This window comes from Mesoplodon mirus, assembly GCF_964341445.2.
Source record: "Mesoplodon mirus genome assembly, chromosome: 4".
Taxonomy (NCBI): domain Eukaryota; kingdom Metazoa; phylum Chordata; class Mammalia; order Artiodactyla; family Ziphiidae; genus Mesoplodon; species Mesoplodon mirus.
In genome coordinates, this window is record NC_138979.1 from 113,134,077 (window position 1) to 113,159,303 (window position 25,227).

General features: G+C 39.7%; 1 protein-coding gene across 2 annotated transcripts in view; it reads left to right on the forward strand.

Annotated features, from left to right (window-relative positions):
• The window catches only part of RPGRIP1 (RPGR interacting protein 1), a 72,229-nt gene that overhangs the window by 5,847 nt on the left and 41,155 nt on the right, over nt 1-25,227 (forward strand). Inside the window, exons 6-16 of one of the 2 annotated variants that reach the window (XM_082619416.1) lie at nt 15-88; nt 1,907-2,049; nt 3,604-3,764; nt 4,233-4,376; nt 4,840-4,990; nt 7,010-7,462; nt 7,624-7,775; nt 8,229-8,571; nt 9,738-9,922; nt 10,226-10,429; nt 10,964-11,102. In XM_082619416.1, the coding sequence (XP_082475542.1) occupies nt 15-88; nt 1,907-2,049; nt 3,604-3,764; nt 4,233-4,376; nt 4,840-4,990; nt 7,010-7,462; nt 7,624-7,775; nt 8,229-8,571; nt 9,738-9,922; nt 10,226-10,429; nt 10,964-11,102 (2,149 nt within the window). Of the gene's footprint in view, nt 1-14; nt 89-1,906; nt 2,050-3,603; nt 3,765-4,232; nt 4,377-4,839; nt 4,991-7,009; nt 7,463-7,623; nt 7,776-8,228; nt 8,572-9,737; nt 9,923-10,225; nt 10,430-10,963; nt 11,103-25,227 lie in introns of those variants that run through there. The other variant, XM_082619417.1, reaches the window with a different exon arrangement.

The following is a 25,227-nucleotide window of genomic DNA, read 5'->3' on the forward strand; positions in this document are numbered from 1 at the left end:
ACTATCATTCTTAGTTTCAGGAGAGAGTTGAAGATTTGGAAAAAGAACGAAAATTGCTGAATGACAATTATGACAAACTCTTAGAAAAGTGAGTACCAAGTTTGGATCTCAGAACAATTTTTTGTTATAAAAGACAATTACTGAAAAGTGCCTTCCGAATTTTAAAAATAAAAATACCTAGTCTCGATAAGGATACAGGGAAACTGGTACTCAGTACTGTTAGTGAGAACATAAATTGGCAGACTATTTTTGGAAGGGAATTTGACACTATCAAAAAAATGTTAAACGTGCATATCTTTTATTCCAGATAACCCTTTTTTTTTTTTCTTTTTTGCGGTACGCGGGCCTCCCACTGCTGTGGCCTCTCCCGCCACGCAGCACAGGCTCTGGACGTGCAGGCCCAGCGGCCATGGCTCACGGGCCCAGCCGCGCCGTGGCATGTGGGATCCTCCCGGACCGGGGCACGAACCCGCATCCCCTGCATCAGCAGGCAGGCAGACTCTCAACCACTGCACCACCAGGGAAGCCCCCGATAACCAATTTTTTTGAATCAAAATTAAAGAAATCCTCTTGTGTATGTGCAAAGAGATCTGTGTAGTAAGAATGTTAATTAATACATTGTTAATTTAATTAGTAATAGTAAAAAAAAAAAGGAAACCATCCAGATTTCTTCTGATAGGGATCGACTAAATAAATCGTGTTGCACCGCCACGTTGAAACGGTATAAAGCTGTAAAAAATGAGATAGATCTATATGCCTAAGATATACTATTAAAAGAAAAATCAAATTGCCAAAGAATGCGTTCATTGTGACCTAATTTATGTCATGTGTGTGTGCATCCACAAACTTTTAATGAGATGAAAGGACTGAAATAGGGCAAAGAGGCACTTTTATTCTATATACTTCTATATCATTTTAATTTTTCACAAGCATATATTTACGTAGTAGTTTTGAAATTAAATATACCTTTATGTTTAAAAAAATTAAACACGCTTCTTATAAGTTAAAGGCAGCAGGGGGTAGATTGGGGAGGTTGCATGGGAGCATCTTGGGAACAACTGATGCTCTTCAACTCAGTGAAATAAGGTAGTGTGGGGATTACCCACTTTGAAGACTCCCTGTGGCAGACATTACTATTGGCCTCTTCCCTTCATTATTCATAACATTATCTTCTTGGATCATCATGTAATGTATGGGCAGGAAGTGCCAAGAAATCTTAGTACTAGCTTAACAAGTTGTTTTTAGACCACATTTATTAAAATGATAACTAGGAAAAAGACATTAGCAGAAATAATTGCTTGATTGTCAATGTCACTTCACTTGTGTAGGTAATCAAGAACTGGCCATGTGTCTTTTACACTCAAGATGGGTCTGCCCTGACAGCTAGATATAGTTAGTGGTGTGCAGGCTGCAGTTATTGAAAAGCTTAGTTCCTGCCCTTCAGTGTAATAATTTACAATCTAGTTCAAAGGCAAGTATTCTCTAAACTAGCCACTGGTGAAAGTAGACAGAGGAACGAAGTAAGGAAAAGAAGAATATTCTGTTACTTATTTTTAATCTAGCAGGCCTGAGAATGTCTTGGTACACAGTTCCCTAACTAAAGAAAACCATCATGCTAGAGAAGTTCCTTGGGAAATAGATAAGACTTGTGTTGTTTGCCCAGGGGGTTATTTGAGACTTAAACAGAAGTGATATTAAGCAACTCCTCAATAGGACCCAAAAGTTCCAAGGCAGTTGGTAAATGATAGTTACAGAGAAAGCAGAGGCAGAAAAAACAGGTAGGGAAATGAATGATGAACTAGGCCCAGGAGATGCTGAAACTGTGTAATAAAGACGTCATATCACCCACCTTTGAGTGTCCATCTGACAACTCTCCCCTCCCTCCTTACTTGCTTCCCATTTTCAGCATGCTGGATAGCAGTAATCAGCCTCACTGGAGCAATGAGCAAGGAGAACAGCTACAGCAGAAAGTCTCTCAGTTGCAGGATCACCTGGATGCTGAGCTGGAGGAGAAGAGAAAAGTCTTACTTCAGCTGTCAAGAGAGAAAGGTAGGTCAAGCCCTGAAGAGTTCTCTCAGATGAGGCATCCTCTACATCTGGTTTGGGAGAAGGGAACTTGGGCCAGCATTTCTCCAATCCCATCACTTGATCCCATTTTTGTGTGGGTCCTGGATAACTAGAATAAGAACACTGGCAGTCAGGTCAAATTCACAATCAAGAAAGCATGACACCTACCTCACACATACTTATCCCTACATATTGACTTTCCATGTGAGAGAATGCCAATTCTTAATTTATAATGTTTTTAAACAGTCAATTTATTGAAAGTGTTGAAAATGAATTTTTCTGCCTTTTATTCTCATCAGTCATTTTAAGGTGGTTGCGAATTGTTTTGTTTTAGCATCTGATGCCTGAAATTGAGAAGCAAATTATTGCTCTTGGTTACCACTACTATTTCCCTGTCTTTTTTTAAAATTTATTTAATTAATTAATTTATTTTTTTAGCTTCATTGGGTCTTTGTTGATGCGCACAGGCTTTCTCTAGTTGTGGCAAGTGGGGGCTACTCTTGGTTGCGGTGCACAGGCTTCTCATTGCAGTGGCTTCTCTTATTGCGGAGCACCGGCTCTGGGTGCTCGGGCTTCAGTAGTTGTGGCTGGCAGGCTCTAGAGCGCAGGCTCAGTAGTTGTGGCTCATGGGCTTAGTTGCTCCATGGCATGTGGGATCTTCCTGGACCAGGGCTCAAACCCGTGTCCCCTGCATTGGCAGGTGGATTCTTAACCACTGCGCCACCAGGGAAGCCCTTTCCCCCGTCTTAATTCTTGGATCACAGTAGTTATTCTGAAGATTTTTAAATACTGTCAAAGAGACCTTTGTCTCCCTTCTTTTTGCTGGGCTGGACCTTGATATTTAGTCTTATCAAACTTACATTTCATCATATTCTAGTATATTCACATAAAAGAGTGGAGGAAAAGAAATAAGACATCAAGAAAAATAGAGTCAGGAACCATAGAAGGATAAAGTTTAGGAGTGCACGCTAAGGATCTTGTAGTCTGTATGAAGTACAAGTGAAGTCTTGTGGGTAATCTAATCTAACCGCCTCTGTAATGCATGATACTGAAATGATCACACTAAATGCTGATCACCTTCCTTGCCCGAAACACACATGGAAATGTCCAAATGCCCAACCTCCCTTCCTCCAACTCAGGGTCGGAGTCAAGGTGGGTGTCACAGAGAATCAATAGCATAGAAGTCAGATGGAGTTGGGGAATGGCTGGGGAGATGCTGAATTAAATGGTGCTGTCAAAAAGTTTGGACTATCCCAGTCGGTCAGGTGGCTCTGATTTTGTGGTGGTGGTGGTAGTTCTCCCTTCCATACTACAGTTCTGCAGGTGTTTTTTTTGTTTGTTTTTGGAGTCCAAATGTCAACTCAGGGTCAATAAGCTAGAACCCCTTTGTAGAAATAAGAGAGAATTGCTTCTCTAATGGCAAGTTTATAAAATGAATTAAACATTAGTGGGAAAATTTAATTCACACTTGGGCCAACTTTAATATGGTTGTTGGTAACTACAGAGTTTCAGCTTTCTGTATTATTTTTTCCCCAGCTCAAAACAAGGATCTGAAGCTTGAAGTCAGCAACCTGCTTCAGAAGCATAAACAGGAAGTGGAGGACCTCCGAAATAAAGACACAATTTCCCAATCTCCTGACTGGCAATCTGAACCAGCTACTTACCCAGCTCTATTCCAAGAGACCACTCAGATAGAGGTAAGAGCACCTTTAATCAAACAAGCCCCCTCTACAAGAGGGATTGCTGGCAAATATCCCTTGAAAAGATGAAGGGACTAGAAAACTAACTGAACAATATTTTGTCCTGATTGAGGACAATATTTGGAAGTATATGAGAAGGCTGAGAGTAGAGATAGCTTCATGAGCTCCACAGACTTTTTCCACACTGTACAGCTCATAAAATTTAGAATTTTTTTCAGATGAGGACTTGCAATGATCTGCTGAAGAGCAAACAGCCATAGGAGATTGTATAACTTACTCACTGCTGCTGTTGAACATGAGGAACTAGGGGATAGAGCACTTGTAAAGTAACACAGGTCCTCTCCTACATTTCAGAGTAGATTCTGCTGCTGGTATTTTACTGTTATCAACGGCTGCTGTAGAGAATAGTTATTACTCTACCTATCATATTTATACTCCCTTTTACCAATGCTTTTTCCTCTGTAGCCCTGTGAACCAAAAAACCAAGAAGAAAAGAAACTGTCCCAGATGTTAAGTGAGTTGCAAGTATTGCACGCAGAGACCATACTGGAACTAGGAAAGACCAGAGACATGCTTATTCTGCAGCGCAAGATCAACGTGTGTTATCAGGTGCAGGAAAAGACGGTACAGGAAGGGGATAAATAAATGGGAACATGGGAACTACTTACAAGACTGGGAATGAAGCAAGACCCGAGTTTCCAGGGCTGATGCAAGGCGATATGCTGACCTATGCAAACACAGGATGTGCTGTCCTTTGAAGAACTTGAGGACACACACACGCCCATGGCACCTTGGCAATAAAAGCCAGAAGGGGCCAGCTAATGAAAATGGCAAGTGGGCAGCTTCTGGGTTCAAATTTTGCCAGTCCCAGGAAAAGTACTACCCTATGGCACTAATAACACAGCTGGTCCTGGAGGGGTCTGTGAGGAACCGAAGCCTTTTTCTGGCGGATGGATCTGCCCTGCTAAGGAGGTAGTGGAGTCTCCTTTACCCAGCAAGTACCACCTTTTTATCTGGGCTCTTTGGTTCTGGGCCACGGAGATCGAAAAGTTCAGACATTATTTCGTTTCAGGAGGAACTGGAGGCAACGATGACAAAAGCTGATAATGAAAATAAAGTTCACAAAGAAAAACTGGAGAGGTTGAATCAACTCCTAGACCTCAAGAACAAGCGTATCAATCAGCTGGAAGGTATTTCAAGAAGCCATGGCCTTCCAGTATCCGGCAAGTCTTAGTACTTCGTTCACTTCCTCTTAGGATCTGTCACAGAGCTAAATGCCCGTGCTCCCCTCTGCACCTGTCAAGAGGGCGCCCTCTATGTCTCAGTATAGGACTTATCCCTCACATTCTGGATTATCCTGTCCTCTTTGTTGTTTTAATACACGGTTAGCAGTTTCTTCTCCTGCATCATGTCAGTGTCTTTTCTCTGGAGAGTTTCAACAGGGCCCAGCAATTGCTGAATCTATTTTGAAAATAAGAGTGTATCACTGTTGGCCCTCAGGGTGGGTAACACTCTCCCTCTCTCAAGATTGTTTCCTCAAGCCAGGCCTATATTTCAGTTTTTGGGAGATAATAGAGCTACATCACTCATCTCTTGTCATCCTTTTCTGTGATTTCTCTCTAAAAGTCTCTGAATTCTTTGTTGCAGTTTGAGGATGTCTACATAACAGGGCAGGTGGCTGGACACTTACGCAAATTTTATAATGTGATACTTCCTGTATTTAATTCAGTCACTGTCGACCAGGATCTGGTCTCAGCCTTACATATTGAGAAAATTGGCTTCGTTATTTTACCCAGTGGTGAGAGACCTGACCCGTACTAACCAAATTCACCAAAGACTGATATTTACACCCGAATGTTCATTTGTTATTTTATGATAGTGGCTCTTTCATTGCTGCCTTGAGAATATGCTCATGGCAGCTCGTTCTTGGGGAAGCAGAATCAATAAGAAGGATACTTAGTGAGCCTGGAACTAGAGTAAAGGGAGGTGGGTCATTCAGAAGCATGATTTATGCATGCCAGGGTGAGTCAGTTAAAAGGTCCCTGCCATATAACAAAGGAAATCCTTTGGATTGAAATTCTCATGTCTTTCAGATTCAGGGTCTTTCTCCTGCGACAGTGCAGGATAAATACACATACCTACCTCTGAAGGTTTATTTGCTTTAACTTGTAGTTCTTTCCTTACTGGTAAGGCTGAAGAGTTTTTCATATGTTTACCAGTTATTTAAATTATTTCTTTTGAGACTTGCCTGTTCCTGCCCTTTACTCATTTCTTAATAGTATATTGTTAATTTGTAGAAGTTCTTTATATGCTAAGATTATTGACCTTGTGCCACGTAATGCAAAATTTTGAATATATTTTATTTATTTATGTTAGTCTTATCAATTAAGAAACTGTTCACCAGTCTCTGTATTCCACTTATTTTGGGCAGGAAGACATTCTGATGTACCCAAAATATTTTCTTCTACTACTTTAACTCTTAGAATAGGACCTTCACCATCAACACACTGTGACAACTCAAATACTCCCTGATTTGAAGCAGACTATATATCAAAGTTTCTGGTTGGTTGGACAGGGGAGGTAATGTACAGATTTGGTGGACTGTCTTACATATCTTTATTTTGTATCTCATTGCCAATATTTTCAACCTCTTTTCAGTAAGTGCCCTCCCCCACTTTTACTCCATTACTCTTTGACTTAAAGTGGATTTTTTTTTTTTACAATGAAACCAAATTCTTAACAGAATGAAGATTCTTGTGATTGATCTGACTGGAAAAGAGGAATCATCTTAATGGGGCCCAGTGTAATGTCATAGACACCATGACTGTAACTTGCTATTTTCTCCAAGGCCAATATCCCAAACTTTTGGAAATACTCGCATTTTGTGTTTCTAGTGTTTCTGTAATGGAATTAACAATTAATTCACAGGATCCTGCTGTAATCCAAAATGATGTCATCTATAGATGAAATTGTGCCTCCAGTGTTTTCCTGAGCTTAGCATTTACTTTCCAATCACTCATGTTGTGCCTCATCTCTAAAGTAGGCATTGGATTATTTGGCCATCAGAATTCAAAGCACCTGATTGTCATTCTATTGCTTTTCTTTTTGAATCACATCGTTTCCTAAAATAGTCACAACTTGGACTTCCACCATGGTTTTTATTCTCTTTCTGTCCACCTTCCTTTACCCTAAGGAAGAATTCCCTACCCTTTAATGGATAGGCAGTTTTCTTTCCCCTCTAGAACAACTCAAAGATGTGGCTTATGGCACCCGACAGTTGTCATTATGTCTGAAACCACTGCCAGACCATGGAGATGAGGATAAAGTGGACATTTCTCCACGGCATCAGAGTGAGAATCTTTTTGAACTGCACATCCACCAGGCCTTCCTGACACCTGCTGCCCTGGCTCAGGCTGGAGACACTCAACCTACCACTTTCTGCACCTATTCTTTCTATGACTTTGAAACCCACTGCACCCCACTAGCTGTGGGGCTGCAGCCCCTCTATGACTTCACTTCCCAGTATGTGGTGGAGACAGATTCCCTCTTCTTGCACTACCTTCAAGGGACGTCAGCCCAGCTTCATCTACACCAGGCTATAGCCAGTGAGCACCACACCCTTGCAGCTGGCTGGATTTGCTTTGACAGGGTTCTAGAAACTGTGGAGAGAGTCCATGGCTCTGCCACACTTACTGGTAAGTGCTGTCAGCCTCCCACAGTTCCCTGGACTAATGTGGAATTTCCCAAAGTGTATAGTTGTCTTCTGGTGGTTTCCCATTTTATTCCTCTGCCTTTATTCTTGATCCTCGCCACACCATCTGTATCCTCCATGCCTTTCATACTTTCTGCTACCCAGGAGCTGGTGGAGAAGTCTTTGGGGTGCTAGAGTACTGGATGAGGCTGCACTTCCCCATAAGATCCAGCCTACAAGCATACAATAAGCGAAAGAAAGCCCAGGCATACCTGTCAGCCAATGTACTTGGAGCCTGGGAGGCCCAGGAGGATGAGGTGAGAAAAAGGATCTGCCCATGCATCTCAAAGGAGACTCAGCCAAGCAGCTCATGAGAACAGCTCAGTATTCCACTCAATAAGTACTTGTTGAGTGTGAATGAAAGAGAAAAACTGTCACACCACAACTAGTCCAGATACTTCCCTTGGTCAAGCTTGAGTTTGAAATGAAATCATGCCCTTGGAGCTAGCTACCTCTCCCTGCTGTGAACAAAATGCCTTCTCTGTTCCAATCTCTAAGATGAGGCCTGAGTGCCAGCATCTCCCTCATATAATTATCTGCCAGAGTCAATTTGCAGGCAGGTGAAAGTCATTGATTAGGCTTCTCTGTGACCCAGTCAGGATTCAGCAGTTCTTTAGGTCATAGCTCTTCCTCATTAAGGGTGCTGGGCTTCACCTGCACAACTCTCTCAGCTTGCCCTTTTCCTCAATCCAAGACCAACATCTTTTCAGCCCAGATCGGAGACCAGGAAGCATCAGAATGAGCTGCGGGTGGAAGTCATCCGGTGCTGCGGCCTCCAGAGTCGATGGCTGGGAGCCCAACCCAGTCCATATGCCATGTATCGCTTCTTTACCTTTTCTGACCACGACACCGCCATCATTCCAGCCAGTAACAATCCCTACTTCAGAGACCAGGCTCGATTCCCAGTGCTTGTGACTTCTGACCTGGATCAGTATCTGAGGCAGGAGGCCCTGTCTGTGTACGTTTTTGATGATGAAGACTCAGAGCCTGGCTCGTACCTTGGCCGCGTCCAAGTGCCCTTGCTTCCTCTTGCACAAAACAAATCCATTAAAGGTGGGAGTTCAAGGTTATTACCTCTTTATGCTCTCTGCCCAGTGTTGTCTGCCTGTCCTAATTCTACTTTTCTTCGATTACTTGCTTGGAACAGTTTCTCTTAAAACCTGCTGAAAGGATTTGAGAATATTGTCAGGAGTGAGAGAGTAGAAGACTTAAAGCCTCACTAATCATATAGAAACATTGACTTCTTTTGCTTCTTTTCAGCAACAGAAGCAAGATTCCCAAGGGGGTAGACCCACTAATCTGAAGTCCATACCTCTGTGTCTGAACCAACATTTTCCATCTCTATAGTGCTTCCCAGTATTTGTCTTTACTTAAGGCTTATTATTTCTTAGCACATGACTAGATATCAGATTATAAGCTATGTCCTTAACATTCCCCCGTAATTCTCTCGCTCCTTTTAAACATTAGACCCAAATTAGTCTTCCATGCCACGTATGACAAATGTCTTGGATTTTTCCCCCCCATATGGAGCTGAACTCCATACTACCTTATCATATGTTCATAGCCAGGGTTGTAAGGTACACCAAAGAAGGGTCATCTCTCTGGTAAAAAAAAAAAAAAAAAAAAAAAAAAAAAAAAGAAAGAAAGAAAGAAAAAGAAAAAGGCTGACACTTCTGCTCACAACTCGTCCTTTGCCAAAGAGAGGCAATGTGAGCCGTCTGTTAATCAGTGTTACAAATCAGAAGTCTGGCATTTGGAAAAAGCCATTGTGCTTAAGTTTTCTTTGCTTTTGTTATTTTAAAAATACGGACCACTTGGGTATAGATAATGGTTTTCTTAGTATGCCTAAGGCATAGCAACCATTTGGTAATAGTAATAAGAATGTGCTCTTGTTTATTGGCTGGGTGACTGACGACAAGCAAGCTATACCTCTCTGTATATCTTTTGACTATCCCTTCCTGAACCTGGAGATACCCATTTTCCCCTATAAATATTCTAAGTGAATATTGGAAGTAAATATTGTGAGTGAATATAAATATTCACTGATATTTTATGTTACTTCTGAGTGTATTGTCATCATGATTACTTGGTGGATGTGAATTAATTACAAACAAAATATGGTGAAATTCAAACTGGGGAGGTAATAGATAAGGTGCTGTTAAACACTCACTTGCCTATTTCATGTGATTGGATCTTATTAATGTCTGTGTGTCTCTCAGGTGATTTTAACCTCACGGACCCTGGGGGGAAACCCAATGGATCTGTTCAGGTGCAACTGGATTGGAAGTCTTGCTATCTACCCCCGGAGAGTTTCCCAAAACCAGAAGCTCTGAGTGAGGAGAAGGACACCAAGGACAGTTTAGATACCTCAGCTGAAGAGGAAGAGGCTTCCTTTCATCCCCAGGTAGCAGATCTCCACCAATCCTATGCAGCAAATTTGATTTGAGGAAGACAGTATTAAAATTGGGGTAAAAGAAATTCCTTCTGTGAATGTCATGTGTTCTGCAAATTTAATCTGCATCATTCATAATGCCATGAGGCTAAGGATGGAGCAAAATCCTGGGTTTTATTGTGGTGAGGGAAGAGATGGCATCTCTCAGCTTTACAGCAGGAGAGAAATGAAGTCTGATGCTAGCTCATAAATCCCATTCTTGAGAATCAAGGCTGTTAAACTATCACCTTGTAAGGCTCTGATCCTTCTCTTTAGGACCAGATGGTATCTATTGAGATTCCCATTGAAGCTGGCCAGTATCAAGCTAAGCGAAAACCTCCTCAGGTGGGAGAAAGAAAGGAAAGGGAACATCAGGTTACAGGTTACTCAAGAAGAAAACATGGCAAAAGAACAGGCATTCAAGGAAAGAACAGAATGGAGTATCTTAGTCATAACATCTTAAATGGAAATACACTACAGGTAAGGCCTTAAAAACCCTGAAGAACTAAAATATGGGTTGTAGTGTCCCCAAATATATTATTCTCAGAGGTAGAAGCAGAAGTAGGCACACAGCGATATTCATGGCTTTTTGTGGCGAGCATGTGTTTCCACAAATGTAAATAGTTTAATAAACCTCTGGACTGTTCATTTCAATGTAATTTAATTCAACAGATTGTGGACTCTGTAATTTATGCTTAGAACTTTAGTACAACAGTCCTAACCAGGCTACTTCAACTGTAATCAAAATAAAGAACAGGTATTTATTGAACACCTACTATGTACTTGATACTGCCTTTTCTTCATAGGAAACTGGATTAAAGTTACTGTGTAGCCTAAAATACATATACACACATATATATGAGATTATAAATATATATTATATGAGTATAATTATATATAATTCATTATTATTTATATTGTTTCAATTACATCAATTATATATTATGCAATATTAATTATATTAAATTATTATAATTACACAATATACTTATATATAGTTATTTGAATCTGAAGCAGGCGAACTACACTGAATGGAAATTCTCAGGGCTTAAGATCTCCACAGACAATGGTTTAAAAAATCAGCAAAAGGAAGAGGAAATGACATCATCCCATTCAGCACGGATACTAAAGGAAGCCCTACATCCTGTGAATGGTATTGTCTTTTTTAAACCTGATTTTCCTGTGTAATCATTGGATCATTTTATCAAGCTGGTTATTTACTTTCTTCTTTCATCTTTCATTGCTAAACTTTTCATGAAAAATTAGTACTGGAGATCCTAGGCTCGGTTTGATGTTACAAGTGTTCTGGTTAGGCCAACCAAGCTGTAATTCTGAAAGAAAGTAGCTGTCTATGTATTTAAAGCTAGCTAGCTAGCTAGCCACTTTAGCTAGCAAGCATAAAATGTTAATTCACTTCAGGGTCTCGTGACTTACGGTTACAAAGAAATAAGAGGAAGAGGCTGACTGGCTCATTTGTGATATGAATCCAAATTTCTTTTAAAATAAGGCAAAGCTTTTGGGTTAAAATGAAAAGAAGGTTATGATTTCAGGTTATAATAATGGCAAACTAAGTGATTCAGACCAACTTTCCCATTGATGACAACTGAAAAGCTAAAGTTAATATATTTCTTAAAAGCGTTAAAGTGCCAATAATTAGGGAGGGAGGAATCACCTAGCCGAGATCGGAGAGATGTTTGGAGCTCAGAGAGGTCAGCTGGAATTACTTCAGCCTGGGGACATTGCTGGTCTGGAGGAAGCAGTAGAGAGACAGAACCATGCTTTCGGTGGTCTTTTGGGGTGGAGAAATGGGAATACAGTCTGAATCTCGTTTCTGCCCAGCATAGGCAGGTGTCTGCCCAGAGCAGAATTTCCCACTCTGGTCTGGCATCCTGATGGCAGCACTGTTCTGAGCCTCTTATCCTCTGAGAGACAGAACTGGCTTTGAGCACTTTCAGGCTAGAGAGACAAGAGCTGACCTGAAGCCCACTAGGACTCCAGACACTGGAGTTATCAGCCACAACCTGCATTAACAGCTGTGTTTACTACCTTCATGAAGATAAAAGCTGAACTTTAAAATTTTAGCAAGGAACTGGGGCTTTGAAAATTGATACTATAAGTTTTTAAAAACATTTTGTTTTAAAATAATTTCAAAATTATATAAGAGCTACACGAATAAGACAAAAAATTTCACATAAAACCTTTATTCAAATTCATCAACTTTTAATGCTTTTCCACGTTTTGCTTTATCATTTTTTTCCTGAAACAGTTGAGAATAATTTGCAAATATCAGTCCCCCTTACTGCTGTATATTTCAGTTAGGAAAACGATATTATATAACGACAGTACAACTATCAAGTTTGCAAACATAACATGGATAGGTTATTACCCAATGTCCAGTCCATTTTTCAGATTTTGTCAATTGTCTCAGTAATGTTCATTATAGCAGGCTTGCCTCACCCCCCTTATCTAATCTGGGATCATACATTGCATTCAGTCATGTCCCTTTAGTTTCCTTTAATCTGGAACAGTTCCTTATCTTTTCTTTGTTTTTCATGATATTGACATTTTTGAAGAGTATAGATGAGCTGTTCTGTAGAGAGTGCCTCAATTTGGATTTGTTTGATGTTTGTTTGTTGTTAGATTCAGGTTATGAATTTTTTTACAGGAATACCACAGAAGTAATATTGTATCCTTTTTCACTGCATCACATTAGGAGGTACGTGATGTCAGTTTGTGCCATTATTGGTGATGTTAACTTTGATCACTTGACTAAGAAAGCATCTGCCACATTTTCCATCAAAAAGTTATCATTTTTTCCTTTGTAATTATTAAGTAATCTATGAGAAAATATTTTGAGTCCATATAAATATCTTATTCTTTCTCAGATTTCACCTAATAATTTTGGCATCCATTTATGTTTATGTGTGGATTTTTTTTGCCTGAATCAATTACAAAATGTTTGCAAAATACATTGCAAATTTGAAAATGAATCAATAGAAATGATAGAACTGCTAAATACAGAAATTTATGAGGGAAATAGATGGGTTAAAAGCAGATTAGACACAACTAAAATGAGAAAAATGGAAAATATCCAGAATAAAGCACAGAGAGACGGCAAGATGGAAAATGCTAAAGAGGAGAAAAGAGAGAAAATGAGGAGGTCTAAGCTGCACTTAATTAAATCTAGTAGAAGATAAAGAAGGGGGACACAGGCAATATTGAAAGTGATAATGACTTAGAGTTTTCCAGAACTAAATAAAAGGTATTAATATTCAATGAAATGAAACTCAAGCAGGATAAGTAAAAATGAATCAAAATCTAGATATATCAGAGTAAAATTGCAGAAAATAAAATCAAAGTGAAAATACCAAAAATATCCATTTAAAAGAAAGACGGTCATGGGTGCATCAGTAAGATGGACAATGACATACCAAGAGTGACAACTGTAGTCAGAAACCAGTGGCAAGATAATTTCAGTGTGCTAAAAGAAAATAACTAAGTACCAATCAAGTGTGTGTTGTCTCTACACAACAAAAAGATCCTTCAGAATTAAAACACAATAGACATTTAAAGACAAAATGGAGAGTTTTCTCCAAAGCTACATTTTAAAGAAAACTTACAGTTTTTTCTTTAGGCTGAAGGAAAATTATCCCAGAAGGAAACACAAAGATGCAACAAGGAATGAAGAGCAAAGAATATAGGTTAATTTTAAATGACTGTGTAAAGCGAAAATATTAGCTTGTGGGTTTAAAATATATTCATAATTTAAATAAATAATCTAATGGGTTCATTGGTGACCTCCACAAAGACATGTTCATATCCTAAACCTCAGAACCTGTAAATGTTACTTATTTGAAAAAAGCCTTTGCAGGTGTAATTAAAGATCTTGAGATGCGATTATCTTGGATTATCTGAGTAGACTCTAAATCCAATGAAAGTGTTCTTATTAGAGACACAGGCAGATGAGGAGGAAGCAACATGACCATATAGTCAGAGATTGGAGTGATGTGGCCACAAGCCAAGGAATGCCTGAAGCTCCCAGAAGCTGGAAAAGACAAGGAAAAAGGGAAAAGACAGATTGTCTTCTGGAGCCTTTGGAGTGAGCACGGATTTGATTGTGGATGTCTAGCTTCCAGACCTGTGAGAGAATGAATTTCTGGGTTTTTTTTCTTTTTTTAATGAAAGCTTTTACCTTTAATTCTTTTCAAATACTTAAGATACAGACATTGCATCCATAACAAGGTTAAGTGACTTGTACATGTATATGTTTTATGTAAGACAGAAGCACAACCAAGGCCAGCATCTGACCCAGTAACTAACATCACTAAGAGAGCTCATATGAAGTTCACCAAAACCTTGAAGACCTATTACTTTTTTGTAGAATGAATGACCCTACAGAAAAGAGAAAAGAGATATAAAGGATAAAATGAGATGGTCCTATATTCAATAAAATGTAGGAGAAGACAAAAAAGGGGACAGAGGCAATATTTAAAGTGATATATATATAATTCATATCTTCATTCAAAAAATGAAGTCATGAAAAGAAGGTCTGTTTTTTCTGGGATCTCAACTGTCACTCTCAATAGTCAGTTGTGGGTCGCTTTCTTTGTTTTGTTTTGGCAGATCCTGGATTTGAACATCAGATTCATCTATCTTTAATCTGAGTGTCCAGATCAGGACAATTTTTATAGGTTTACAACATAGTGACTCACAATAGTAAAAGGTTATACTCAATTTAGTTATTATAAAATATGACTATGTTCCCTGTGATGTAAAATATATTCTTGTAGCTTATTTATTTTATACATAGTATAAAATCCTCTACCTCTGAATCCTCTACCTCTACCTTGCCCCTCCCCACTTCCCACTCCCAGCTGGTAACCACTAGCTTGTTCTATATATCTGCAAGTCTGTTTCTTTTCTGTTATATTCACTAGTTTGTTTTATTTTTTAGATTCCACATATGTGATATCATATAGTATGTCTTTTTCTAACTTATTTAACTTAGCATAACACCCTCCAAGTCCACCCATGTTGCTACAAATGGCAAAATTTCATTCTTTTTTATGGCTGAGTCATATTCCATTGTATATATATCTTCTTTATCCATTCATCTGTTGATGGACACTTTCTTCCATATCTTGGCAATTGTAAATAATGCTGCTATGAATATTGGGGTGCGTGTATCTTTAGAATTAGTGTTTTATGGTGGAGTTTTTTTGGATATATATGCAGGAGTGGAATAGTTGAGTCATATGGTAGTCCTATTTTTAGTTCTTTAAGAAACCTCCATACTGTTTTCCACATTGGCTGCACCAACTTACATTCCCACTGACAATGTGCGAGGGTTCCCATTTCTCCACATCCTCGCCAACATTTATGATTTGTGTTCCTTTTGATGATAACCCTTCTGACAGGCGTGAGGTGATATCTCATGTTTTTTAAAATTGAAGTATAGTTGGTTTACAATACTGTGTTTCAGGTATATAGCAAAGTGAGTCACTTATATATATACTTTTTCAGATTATTTTCCATTATAGGTTATTATAAGATATTGAATATAGTTCCCTGTGCTATATAGTAAATCCTTGTTGCTTATCTATTTGATGTATAGTATATAGTTTGTATCTGCTAATCCCATACTCCTAATTTCCCTCCCCATTGCCTTTTTTTTTTTTCCTGCGGTATGTGTGCCTCTCACTGTTGTGGCCTCTCCCGTTGCGGAGCACAGGCTCCGGACGTGCAGACTCAGCAGCCATGGCTCACGGGCCCAGCCGCTCCACAGCACGTGGGATCCTCCCGGACCGGGGCACAAACCCGTGTCCCCTGCATCGGCAGGCAGACTCCCAACCACTGCGCCACCAGGGAAGCCCCCTATTGCCTTTTATCTTTGGTAAACATAACTTTGTTTTCTATGTCTGTGAGTCTGTTTCTCTTTTGTATATAGATTCATTTGAATTATTTTTTAGATTCCACGTATAAGTGATATCATATATTATTTGTCTTTCTCTGTCAGACTTATTTCACTTAATATGATATTCTCTAGGTCCATCCATGTTGCTGCAAATGGCAATATTTCATTTCTTTCTGTGGCTGAGCAATATTCCATTGTGTGTGTGTGTGTGTGTGTGTGTGTGTGTATAAATGACACATTTTCTTTATCCATTCATCAGTTGATGGGTACTTGGGTTGTTCCCATGTCTTGGCTATTGGAAATAGTGCTGCTATGAACATTGGGGTGCATGTCTTTTAAAATTAGAGTTTTCATCTTTTCAGGATATATGCCCAGGAGTGAGATTGCTGCATCATATAGTAGCTCTATTTTTAGTTTCTTAAGGAACTTCATACTGTTCTCCACAGTGGTTTTACCAATTTACATTCCCACCAATAGTGTAGGAGGGTTCCATTTTCACCACACCCTCTCCAGCATTTATTATTAGTAGAATTTTTAATGATAGCCATTCTGACCACTGTGAGGTGATACCTCAGTGTGATTTTGATTTGCATTTCTCTAATAATTAGTGATGTTGAGCATCTTTTGATGTGCCTGTTGGCCATCTGTATGTCTTCTTTGGAGAAATGTCTATTTAGGTGTTTTGCCCATTTAAAAAAATGTTTATTTATTTATTTATTTTGGCTGTGCTGGGTCTTAGTTGTGGCACGCAGGATCTCTAGTTGTGGCATGTGGACTTTTAGTTGAGGCATACATGTGGGATCTAGTTCCCCGGCCAGGGATCAAGCCCAGTCGATCCCTGGTCGGGGAACCAGGGATTGACTGGGTTCCGCTTGCATTGGGAGCACAGAGTCTCACCCACTGGACCACCAGGGAAGTCCCTTCTGCCCAGTTTTTGATTGTGTTGTTTGGTTTTTTGATATTGAGTTCTATGAGCTGTTTCTATATTTTGGATATTAATCCCTTATCCATCACATCATATTGTAAATATTTTCTCCCATTCAGTAGGTTGTCTTTTCATTTTGCTGATGGTTTCCTTTGCTATGCAAAATCTTTTAAGTTTGATTGGATCTCATTTGTATCTTTTTGCTTATATTTCTTTTGCCTTGGGAAACTGATCTAAAAAATGTATCGCTTTGATTTATGTCAGAGGATGTTTTACCTAAGTTCTCTTCTAGGAGTTTTATAGTGTCATGTCTTAAATGTAGGTCTTTAAACCATTTTGAGTTTATTTTTGTGTATGATATGAGGGAGTGTTCTAACTTCATTGATATATGCGCAGCTGTCCAGCTTTCCCAACACCACTTGTTGAAGAGACTATCTTTCCTCCATTGTATATTCTTGCCTCCTTTGTCATAGATTAATTGAATGTAGTTGTGTGGGTTTATTTTTGAGCTCTCTATTCTGTTCCATTGGTCTATATGTTTCTGTGCCAGTACCACACTGTTTTGATTGCTGTAGTTTTGTAGTATTGTCTGAAGTGTGGAAGGGTTCTGCCTCCAGCTTTGTTCTTTTTCCAGAGGATTGCTTTGACAATTCTCAGTCTTTTGTGGTTCTATATAAATTTTAGGATTATTTGTTCTAGTTCTGTCAAAAATGTCATGGGTATATTGGTAGGGATTACATTAAATCTGTAGATTGCTTTGGGTAGTATGACCATTTCAACAATATTCTTCCAATCCAAGATCAAGGAATATCTTTCCATTTCTTGAATCATCTTCAGTTTCCTTTATCAGTGTTGTATAGTTTTCAGCATATAGATATTTAACCTCCTTGGTTAAGTTTATTCCTAGGTATTTTATTTTTTTAACATGATTTTAAACAGGATTTTTTTTTTACTTTCTCTTTCTGATATCTCATTGTTAGTGTAAAGAAATGCTACAGACTTCTGTATATTAATCTTATATCCTGCTACCTTGCTGAATTCATTTATTAGCTCTAATAGTTCTTGTGTGGAGACCTTAGGGTTCTCTGTATAGAGAATTATGTCATCTGCAAATAGTGACAGTTTTACCTTGTCCCTTCTAAATTGGATACCTTTTATTTCTTTTTCTTGTCTAATTGCTGTGGCTAGGACTTCTATTACTATGTTGAATAGAAGTGGTGAGAGTGGGCATCCTTGTCTTTTTCCTGAACTTAGCAGGAAGGCTTTCAGCTTTTCACTGTTGAATATTATGTTGGCTATGGGTTTGTCATAAATGGCTTTTATTATGTTGAGATATGGTCCCTCCATATCCACTTTGGTGAGAGTTTTTATCATGAATGAATATTGAATTTTATCAAATGCTTTTTCTTCACCTATCGAGATAATCATGTGGTTTTTGTCTTTATTTTTGTTAATGTGGTGTATCACATTGGTTGATTTGTGTATTTTGAACCATCCTTGTGGCCCTGGAATGAACCCAACTTGATCATGATGTATGATCCTTTTAATGTGTTGTTGGATTCTGTTTGCTAGTATTTTGTTGAGGATTTTTGCATCTATATTCATCAAAGATATTGGCCTGTAATTTTCCTTTTTTGTAGCGTCTCTGGTTTTGGTATCAGGGTGATGGTGGCTTCTTAGAAAGAAGTTGGGAGTGTTCCCTCCTCTTCAATTATTTGGGTAGTTTGAGAAGGATAGGTGTAAGTTCTTTTTATGTTTGGTAGAATGCCCCAGTGACGCTATCCAGTCCTGGACTTTCGTTTGCAGGGAGTTTTAAAAATTATTATTACAGATTCTATTTCACTTCTACTGTTCAGTCTGTTCAAGTTATCTGTTTGTTCTTGACTCAGTTTTGTCAGGCTGTATGTTTCTAGAAGCTTGTCCTTTTCTTCTAGATGTCCAGTTTGTTGGCATATAACTGTTCATAGTCGTCTCTTATGATTTTTTGTATTTCTGCAGTATCAGTTGTTATCTCTCCTTATTCATTTCTCATTTTGTTTATTTGGGTCCTGTCTTTTTTCTTCTTGGTGAGGCTGGCTAGAGGTTTCTTGATTTTATCTATCTTTTAAAAAACCAGTTCTTGGCTTTACTGATTTTTTCTATTGGTTTTTAAATTTCCATTTTACTTGTTTTCTCTCTGATCTTTATTATTTCCTTCCCACTACTGACTTTGGCTTTTGTTTTTTCTTATTCTAATTCTTTTAGGTGGTAGGTTAGGTTGTTTATTTGAAATGTTTCTTGTCCTTGAGGAAGGTCTGTATCACTATAAACCTCCCTCTTAGAACTGCTTTTACTGCCTCCTGTAGATTTTGTAAGGTTGTGTCTTCATTGTCATAGTCTTGATGTTTTCTGTTTTCCTCTTTGATTTCATTGTTGACCCACTGGTTTTTTAGTAGCATGTTGTTTAGTCTCCATGTATTTACTCTTTTCCTGTTTTTCTTTCTGTGGTGGATTTCTAGTTTCATACCCTTGTGGTCAGAAAAGATGCTTGAAATAATTTCTACCTTCTTAAATTTGTTGAGGCTTGTTTTGTGACCTAGTATGTGGTCTATCCTAGAGAATGTTCAGTGCACACTTGAATAGAATATGTATTCTGGGTTTTTTTCTTTTAGATGTAGTGTCCTGTAGATATCAGTTAAATCAACTGGTCTGTTGTATCGTGTAGAACTTCTGTTGCTTTATTGATTTTCTGTCTGGATGATCTGTCCATTGATGTCAGTGAGGTGTTAACTCTCCTACTATTATTGTACTCATTTCTTCATTTATCTCTGTTAGTATGTGTTTTATGTATTTAAGTGCTCCTATATTGGGTGCATATATGATAATGAGTGTCATATCCTCTTCTTGTATTTATCCCTTTATTATTATTATAATGTCCCTCTATGTTTTTCTTTATGGACCTTGTTTCAAAGTCTCTTTGGTCTGAAGTAAGTATTGCTAACCCCTGTCTTGTTATTTTTATTTGCATGAAATACCTTTTATTATCCGCTCAGTTTCAGCCTACGTGTGTTTCACCCTGAAGTAAATCTCTTGTAGACAGCATATTGCAGGTTCTTGTTTTTCTTATCCAGTCTGCCACTGTATGTCTTTTTTTTTTTTTTTTTTTTTTTTTGCGGTACACGGGCCTCTCACTGTTGTGGCCTCTCCCGTTGCGGAGCACAGGCTCCGGACGCGCAGGCTCAGCGGCCATGGCTCACGGGCCCAGCCGCTCCGTGGCACGTGGGATCTTCCCAGACAAGGGCATGAACCCATGTCCCCCACATCAGCAGGCGGACTCTCAACCACTGCGCCACCATGGAAGCCCCACTGTATGTCTTTTGATTGGAGCATTTAGTCCATTGATATTTAAAGTAATTACTGATAGATATGTATTTATTGCCATTTAAAACCTTGCTTTCCAGTTGATTTTGCAGTTCTTCTTTATTGATTTCTTCTTATTTTTGTTTTTCATTTTGTAGTTTGATGGTTTTCTTTTGTATTATGCTTGAGTTCTTTTCTTTTTATTTTTGTGTGAATCTATTGTAGGTTTTAGATTTGTGGTCACCCTGGTTTTCTAGTATGTTGACCCATAACTACATCTATTTGTTTTAAACTGATAGTCAAAGAAGTTCAAATACATTCTGAAAGATCTACATTTTTATACTCCCCTCCCCCACATTTTGTGATTCTGGTGTCCTATTTTACATCTTCATGTTTATCCTTTTGCTGTTATTTAGAGTTACAATCACTTTTACAAAAATCTTTTGACTGTTTTTAGTCTATGTACTGGCTTATTTAAGTGACCTTCAATCCTTTTATATATTTGCCTTTTCTATTGTGATTTTCCCTTTCCTATAGATTCTTGCTTCTTTTCTATTTAGAGAAGACCCTTAAATATTTCTTTAGGGTAGGTCTAGTATTGCTGTATTCTTCAGTTTTTTCTTGTCTGAGAAATTCTTTCTTCCTCCTTCTGTTCTAAATGATAATCTTGCAGGGTAGAGTATCTAGGTTGCAAGTTTTTCCCTTTCAGAATTATGAATATATCATACCACTTCCTTCTGGCCCACAGTTTCTGCAGAGAAATCAGCTGATATCCTTAATGGGGGTTCCCTTGTAACTGACTCTGTTTTTCTCTTGCTGGCTTTAGAATCCTCTCTTTATTTTTAATTTTTCCCATTTTAATTATAATATGTCTTGGTCTGGATCTGTTTGGGTTCATCTTGTTTGGGAGCCTCTGTGCTTCCCGTACCTGGATATCTGTTTCCTTCTTTAGGTTTGGGAAGTTTTCAGCCAGAATTTCTTCAAATACATTTTTGATCCCCTTCTCTCTCTCTTCTCCTTCAGGAACCCCTATTATGTGTAGTTTGGTATGTTTTGAATGATCCCATATATCTCATATGTTGCTTTCATTTGATTGTTATTTGTCTTCCTATCTGCTGTTCTGAGTGGGTGATTCCCATTATTCTATCTTCTAGATCACTTATTCCTTCTTCTGCATTATTTAGTCTGCTATTCATTGCTTTTATATTGTTTTTTATGTTGGCAGTTGAGCTGTCTTATTTTGATTGGTTCCTCTTTATAGTTTCTAGTTCCTTGTTACAGTGATCTGCATTTCTATTAATAATCTTTCTTAATTCCTTTAGCACGATTATTACCTCCTTTTTGAACTCAGGGTCTAGTAGACTGGTGAGGTCTGTTTCATTATTTGTTCTTTCACGGGATTTTTCTTGTTCTTTTAATTGGGAGTAGTTCCTCTTCTTTTTCATTTTACTTAACTTTCTCTGTCTCTATGAATTTAGGAGAAACAGTTATGTACTGTGGTCTTGAAGGGGTATTTTTATGTGGGAACATCTGTGTGTAGACTATGTGAGTCCAGTATTTTTGTTGTGAGGGCTGGTTTTTGCATGGATGCTAGCCACATCTTTCCTCAGAGTGTGTTGGCCATTATCCTTTTAATAGGGGGTGGGATATGTGTTGTGGTGTCCAGAGCCTCCCCTGGATTTTGGGTGGGGCCTCCTCTTTTTTCCATGGCTGTAACAGCCCTGTCAGGGGTAGGGTCCACTCCTCAGTTGTTGGAGTAGAAGCCTTGAGGGTCGTACTCGACAAGGTCCGTTGCCCTTGAGTGTGTGCCCTGCCCCAAAGGAGGTGACCACCGAAACATGTAAAGCCCATGTGGTCACAGCAAACCTATGTCCCACTGGTGCAGGCATCCATGATTCTGACCAGAATCAACCCAAGGTCACAACCCTTTCTCTGTTGCATTTGTACCAGACTTAGTGCTAGGCTATGGTGTGGAGTGGGCTGGTGCTGGGGGCCAAGGCACTGTGGCTGCAGGAGTCGAGGTGGTTGTGCTGCCACCTGCAACCTGGGCTGCCTCTGTAGCAGGCCTCTCCCAGGGCCTATATGCCTCAGATCCGGCTCTAAGCTTCTGTGTGGGGTGAATGGAGCTGGAGCACTACTGCCAAGAAACAACTGCTGCCTACTCCTCCCCAGGGGCTCTCCACCCGAGACATTCGTTTCTTTGGCACCACCCAGTGAGCATGCCAACAAAGTCCACTATGGCCAGACCCACCCCCACCATCAGTGTGCTGATAATCACCTCCAAGGTTCTGCCTGGACCACACCCAAGGCCCTGTAGGCTGTCTCCGCACAGCTAAACCAAGTCCTCTCCCAGGATCCATCCACCTGAGATTCAGCACCCAGCTGCTGCATGTACTAGCAGCCCTCCCAGCACATGATTTGGTCAGGGAAGTGTGACAAGGCAGCAGCCATCAGCCCTGGTCTTTCTCCATCCTGATTGCTAGCAAGCCAGCATAAGCACAGTCCTTGCAAACAGAGTCTAAGCCCCTCCAGCCCTCTGTCTGTCCCATTGGACCTCTCAGCAGGCAAGAAGGCTCCCCAGGGCCAGGGCCAGCCCATGTGGACATTCCCTCCATCACAGATCACTCCCAGGGGCACCAGTCCCATCCTGACGCCTTTCTTTTTTTTCTTTCCCCCTATCCTACCTGATTACATGGAGATCTTTCTTGCAGCTTTGGTTCTATAAGAGATCTTCTGGCAGTTTCCAGTTGGTTTTCTGTGAAAATTGTTTCATATTTAGATGTATTTTCTTTCTTTCTTTTTTAAATTAATTAATTAATTTATTTTTGGCTGTGTTGAGTCTTCATTGCTGCACACGGGCTTTCTCTAGTTGTGGTGAGCGGGGGCTGCTCTTTGCTGCAGTGCATGGGCTTCTTATTCTGGTGGCTTCTGTTGCTATGGAGCACAGGCTCTAGGCACGCGGGCTTCAGTAGTTGTGGCACGTGGGCTCAGTAGTTTGTGGCTCACGGGCTCTAGAGCACAGGCTCAGTAGTTGTGGCTCATGGGCTTAGTTGCTCTGCAGCATGTGGGATCTTCCCGGACCAGGGCTCCAACCCGTGTCCCCTGCATTGGCAGGCGGATTCTTAACCACTGCGCCACCAGGGAAGCCCTGTATTTTCTTTTTAATATATCAACATTGGTTCTTTAATTATGACATGTACATTTAAATATTTTTGATGTATTTGTGGGGAAAGGTGATCTCCACGTCCTACATTGCCATGTTGATCCTCCTCTCTCATTGTGCTTTTTTAAAAAATTGAAGTATAGCTGATATACAGTACTATATAAGTTATAGGAGTAAATGTAGTCATTCACAATTTTTAAAGGCTATACTCCATTTATAGTTATTATAAAATATTGGCTATATTCCCTGTGTTGTATAACATATCCTTGTAGCTTATTTCATACATAATAATTTGTACCTCTTAATAGCACCAACCCCTTTCCTCTCCCCACTAGTTTGTTCTCTATATCTGTGAGTTGCTTCTTTTTTGTTTATTGACTAGTTTGTTGTATTTTTTAGATTTCATATATAAATGATATCATACAGGGTTTGTCTTTGTCTGACTTATTTTACTAAGCATAGTATTCTCTAGGTCCTTCCTTGTTGCTGCAAATGGAAACATCTCATTGTTTTTTTATGGCTGAGTAGTATTCCACTGTATATATATATACAGCATCTTCTTCATCCACTCATCTGTTGATGGGCACTTAGGTTACTTCCATATCTTGGCAATTGTAAATAATGCTGCTGTGAACACTAGGGAGCATGTATCCTTTTGAATTATAGTTTTCTCTGGATATATGCCCAGGAGTGGGATTGCTGGATCATATGGCAACTCTATTTTTAGTTTTTTAAGGAACCTCCATACTGTTTTCCATAGTGGCTGCACCAATTTACGTTTCCACCAACAGTGTACAAGGGTTCCCTTTTCTCCACATCCTCACAAACATTTGTTATTTGTGTTCTTTTTGATGATAGCCATTCTAACTGGTGTGAGGTGATATCTCGCTGTGGCTTTGATTTGCATTTCCCTGATGGTTAACAATGTTGAAAATCTCTTCATGTGTTGGCCATCTGCATTTCTCTTTGGAAAAGTGTCTATTCACTTCTTCTGCACTTTTTTTTTTTTTTGGCTGCATTGGGTCTTTGTTGCCACACGTGGTCTCCCTCTAGTTGCAGCAGGTGGGGGCTACTCTTCCTTGCTGTGCACAGGCTTCTCATTGCAGTGGCTTCCCGTGTTGTGGAGCATGGGCTCTAGGTGCACAAGCTTCAGTAGTTGCAGCACAGGGGCTCAGTAGTTGCAGCAGGCAGACCCTAGAGTGCACGGACTTCAGTAGTTGCAGTATGGAAGCTCTGTAGTTGTGGCGCGTGGGCTCTAGGGCACACAAGCTTCAGTAGTTGTGGTGCGCAGGCTCAGTAGTTGTAGCTCTCAGTCTGCAGAGTGCAGGCTCAGTAGTTGTGGCACATGGGCTCAGTTGCTCCAGACCATGTGGGATCTTCCCAGACCAGGGCTTGAACCCGTGTCCCCTGCATTGGCAGGTGGATTCTTAACCACTGAGCCACCAGGGAGGTCCCTGCACATTTTTATTTTTTTTTATTTTTTTTTTTTATTTTTTTTTTCTTTTTGCTGTATGCGGGCCTCTCACTGTTGTGGCCTCTCCCGTTGCGGAGCACAGGCTCTGGTTGCGCAGGCCCAGCGGCCATGGCTCACGGGCCCAGCCGCTCCGCGGCATATGGGATCCTCCCAGACCGGGGCACGAACCCGTATCCCCTGCATCGGCAGGCGGACTCTCAACCACTGCGCCACCAGGGAGGCCCCCTGCACATTTTTAAATTGGATTATTTTTTATGTTGAGTTGTATTAGCTGTTTATGTGTTGTGGATATAAACCTCTTATTGGTCATGTCATTTGCAAATATATTGTCTTATTCAGCAGGTTTTTTCATTTTGTCGATGGTTTCCCTTGCTGTGCAAAAGCTTTTAAGTTTAATTAGGTCCCATTTGTTTATTTTTTGTTTTATTTCCTTTGCTTTAGGAGACCGATATAAAAAATTATT